A 3,519-nucleotide genomic window follows, 5' to 3' on the forward strand; every position below is an offset into this window, starting at 1 on the left:
TATAGGGCCAGGATCGAATGAAGCTCCAGTTCTCCCAATTTGGAGCAGCCAAATACCATCCAGGACTTTGACCAGCAAATGTCCACAGTGGTCAAGCCAGAAACCTGCCAAACTGAGCATAACCTACGTGCCCATCTCACAGAGAGGAAGACTGAAGTGGTAAGCTGAATAAAACCAAAGTCAAAGTATGGCGGCTCTCAATGCACTTTATTGAATCCACTCTGGCTAGGTGAGTGAGTGTGTTACATCTGTATACAGGGAGGGGTAAAGGGGCACGGAGGGACGCAGCAGTGGACGGTGGAGCACATGTCAGGACCAACAGCCAAAAGCCCCGCTATTAGGTTTAATTGTTTAAAGCAATGCAGATGGCAGCAATGATGGTGATAACAACCACGAGGATGCTGAGGACCAGGGTACTGATGTTCAGGCACTTGGCTGTGGAAGCGTAGGCTTGGGCTCCAGTCATATCGCCCGCCATCTTCCTGTCCCTAGACTGGAGCAGAGCAGATGGTCAGTGGCCCTGGAGCTAATAGGCAAACGCAATGACAGTTTCCCCATCACACTCCCTGTGGACTGCATCTGCCCCTACTTAGGTCAAGGATCATTTTACATACTCTAATTACCCAGGAGGCCCTAGCACTTGCTGCTCACCCCACCACGATGGAGTGTTGTTCCCCCACGAATCTCCTGTACACTTTCCACACAGGCTAGCAGCACCCCAATCTGCAAGGTGAAGGGGACACTCTAGGCATTCCTCTAGACTGCCCTGGGACCATCTGACTCCAGCATCCCCAGGTGGCCTCACCCTATGTCTGCCCAGGAGAGTCTTTAAATACACACACACACACACACACACACACACACACACACACACACACACACACACCATAGAAGAAAGAATGCACACACAAACTTATTTTAAATGAAAGACCCCCACGCCCCACCCCCCTATCCCCCAGGTACCATCTGGGTAGACGGGGCGTCAGGCTCACACGCCCCTTCTTCTGCTATGACTCCCACCTCAGCCGCACTCACCTTCACAGAGTAGGCATAGGCGATGAAACCCAGGCAGCAGAAGTTCATGAAGAGTGTGTTGAAGAGGGACCAGACCACATGGTCGGGCACAGACACCTCTCTGGGCATGTTAATCACGGTGGTTCTGAAGGCAGCTGATCCGTGGGGTGCCCCCAGCTCAGCCACCTCATATTCTTCCTTAAGTCTTTCATAGTTCGGGGGCTGTCCCTCACTGGTAGCCGTAAGGAAGGTTTGAGACGTGTGATTCATGGTGCGGAGCAAAACCAGCAGTGAAGGGCACAGAGAAGAGGATGCGAGCTCTCTGGACCCGCCTTTCTCCCGTGGTTTCGGTTTCTCAGAAGTTTCCTTTTCATGAATTTTGGCTTAATGAGAATTGGCTGAGTGCTGAGAGGCGGGGATTTAAAAAGCCTGTGGATCAAATTACTCCAGGGCAGGATGTCAGGAAGGACTGTGAATCAGGGAAACTTCCTGTTCACCAACCCAAGTCAGGACTTGCCCCAAGGCCCAGAGCTCACTGTTTATAACTGAGGGGTCCTGGAGTCTGCCAAGCTCAGTCTAAAAGCTGCAGGTGTTCACACATGACTATCGAGGTCGGGGGTGGGGGTGGGGGGTGAGTAATAGAACCCTCTCTTCTCTCAGCAATACAGGGTGCCCACAGAGCCCCCCACACTCACAATGGTGGCCAGTAACACTGGCTTTGGTGCAGATAGAGGTTAGGGTGAGCTGGGTCTCTCTTTGCAGATACCTGGTGCCCTAAGTGTGGTCAGTTCACTGGACTTTGATGTTGGAACTAAATGATCCTAGGTCACTTGGCTATTACCTAATGGGCCAGGGCTGGCATGTTTGTGCCTACAGCAACTCCCTTTTCTCTTTTTCCCCTCTCACAATTTATTAGTGCTAGTGCAATGGCCACTGAGGACCTTCATCGTGCCAGAAAAGCTGTCTCAAACACGTGGTGAGGTGGGGGCTGTGGCCAGAAAAGCTACTCCTGGTCATCCTGAAGGATTCACTTTAGCAGCCTTCCCTGACTAAAAAAAAAAAAAAAAAAAGTGGGGGAGGGGGCTGGCCTGGATCCTCCTGTTAGGAGTGATAGCTGCGTTCTATCTTGGTAGCGGCACCTTAAGGACTAGGCTACCAGATGGGCTTCAGGTGTCTTGAAGCACCCACCGTTCCTAGAACTCTGGCCTTGGGGGCTGTCCCATCCCCCACCCCACCCCCACCCCCAGTTCCAGGTTCTAGTAATTTTGTTGTCTTCTTTGAGTCTCTCACAAGGACATCAGCACCTCCAACAGTCAGCCCTTGACAATCCTTTTAGCTGCTGCTAGCTTAATCAATATCTCCAATAAGGTCCTGCTTCTTGGAAGATAGGCAGTGTGGTTTCCACCCACTCACCGGCTCCCTCACAGAAGCTCCTGCTAGGCCTCAGGCCATGTAGCAGAGGAAGGCTCTGGACTGGGGGCAGGGACTCTGATGGGAGCCTGAGAGCGGTTTTCCATTCTTCTTTTGGTGCAAAGGGCAGTTTCTGCTGCCTCAAGGATCACCAGAGGGACAGGGATTGACAAGCACTACTGGAAGACCGAGGATCAGGGCCAGCCTTTTGTTGCATCCAAGATCATGCACAATTGTTGACACTTCATCAGTCGGGTTCTGACCTGACTTCACTGTGGTTGGGGGTCGGGGAGATGACACACAGTTCTGTTTTGGGGTTTTTTGTTTTGTTTTGTTTTGTTGTTGTTGTTGGTCTGTTTTGTTGTTTTTGTTTGCTTTGGTTGGTTTGGTTTGGTTTTTCAAGACAGGGTTTCTCTGTGTAGTCTTGACTGTCCTGGACTCCCTTTGTAGACCAGGCTGGCCTGGAACTCACAGAGATCCATTTGCCTCTGCCTCTTGAGTGCTGGGATTGCAAGTGTGCACCCACCACCACCACCACCACCACCACCACCACCGACACACAATTTTGACCAGTGTCCTTCAGTAGAGATGGAATTGAGAGGCCGTGTTCCCTGAACCTTTCAGACCCACATCATTCTCAAACCTGAAACTCACTGTCTCCAGTAATGGCCAAACAGGTGAGAAAAACAGGTAGGGAGAGCACACTGCCTCAGTGTCGGCTGGGGGCAGGAGTTTCTCTTCTGTGCCCTTGGGATTAGTCATCACTTTGTTTACTCTCTGGTTTTGGGTAGGGAGCAACTTGGAGTCTTCCCACCAGCTGACCACTCTACCTTGCCCTGCAAGCAACCAACACAACAGGAAGGCTTAACAACTTCCATCGCTTCTGCTCCAATTCTGCATTTGGTGAATGGGACTGTCCCTGGCTGAACAGCCCCCACTCTGGGTTCTCTCACAGGTTTTAGTAACCACTAGCCATATCTATTCCCATATGTTCCACCTCAGACACAGACACACGGTTAGGATGGTGTACAGTCTGGAGATCAGGGCCTGGCTCCTGTGTCCAACAGTGCCCAACACGCCCAAGGTTTCCGTGCC

At 51.6% G+C, this 3,519-nt stretch overlaps 1 protein-coding gene across 1 annotated transcript; it reads right to left on the reverse strand.

The window, feature by feature from the left end:
- Window positions 1–212: 212 nt before the first annotated feature.
- LOC127189072 (interferon-induced transmembrane protein 3) lies at window positions 213–1,341 on the reverse strand. Its single transcript, XM_051145590.1, has 2 exons — window positions 1,036–1,341; window positions 213–493 (listed from the first exon to the last, which is right to left on the reverse strand). The coding sequence occupies exons 1-2, from the start codon at window positions 1,282–1,284 to the stop codon at window positions 344–346; spliced, it is 399 nt and encodes a 132-aa protein (XP_051001547.1). The 5' UTR covers window positions 1,285–1,341; the 3' UTR covers window positions 213–343.
- Between the last annotated feature and the right edge of the window lie 2,178 nt (window positions 1,342–3,519).

This window comes from Acomys russatus, chromosome 5 (assembly GCF_903995435.1).
Source record: "Acomys russatus chromosome 5, mAcoRus1.1, whole genome shotgun sequence".
Taxonomy (NCBI): Eukaryota; Metazoa; Chordata; class Mammalia; order Rodentia; family Muridae; genus Acomys; species Acomys russatus.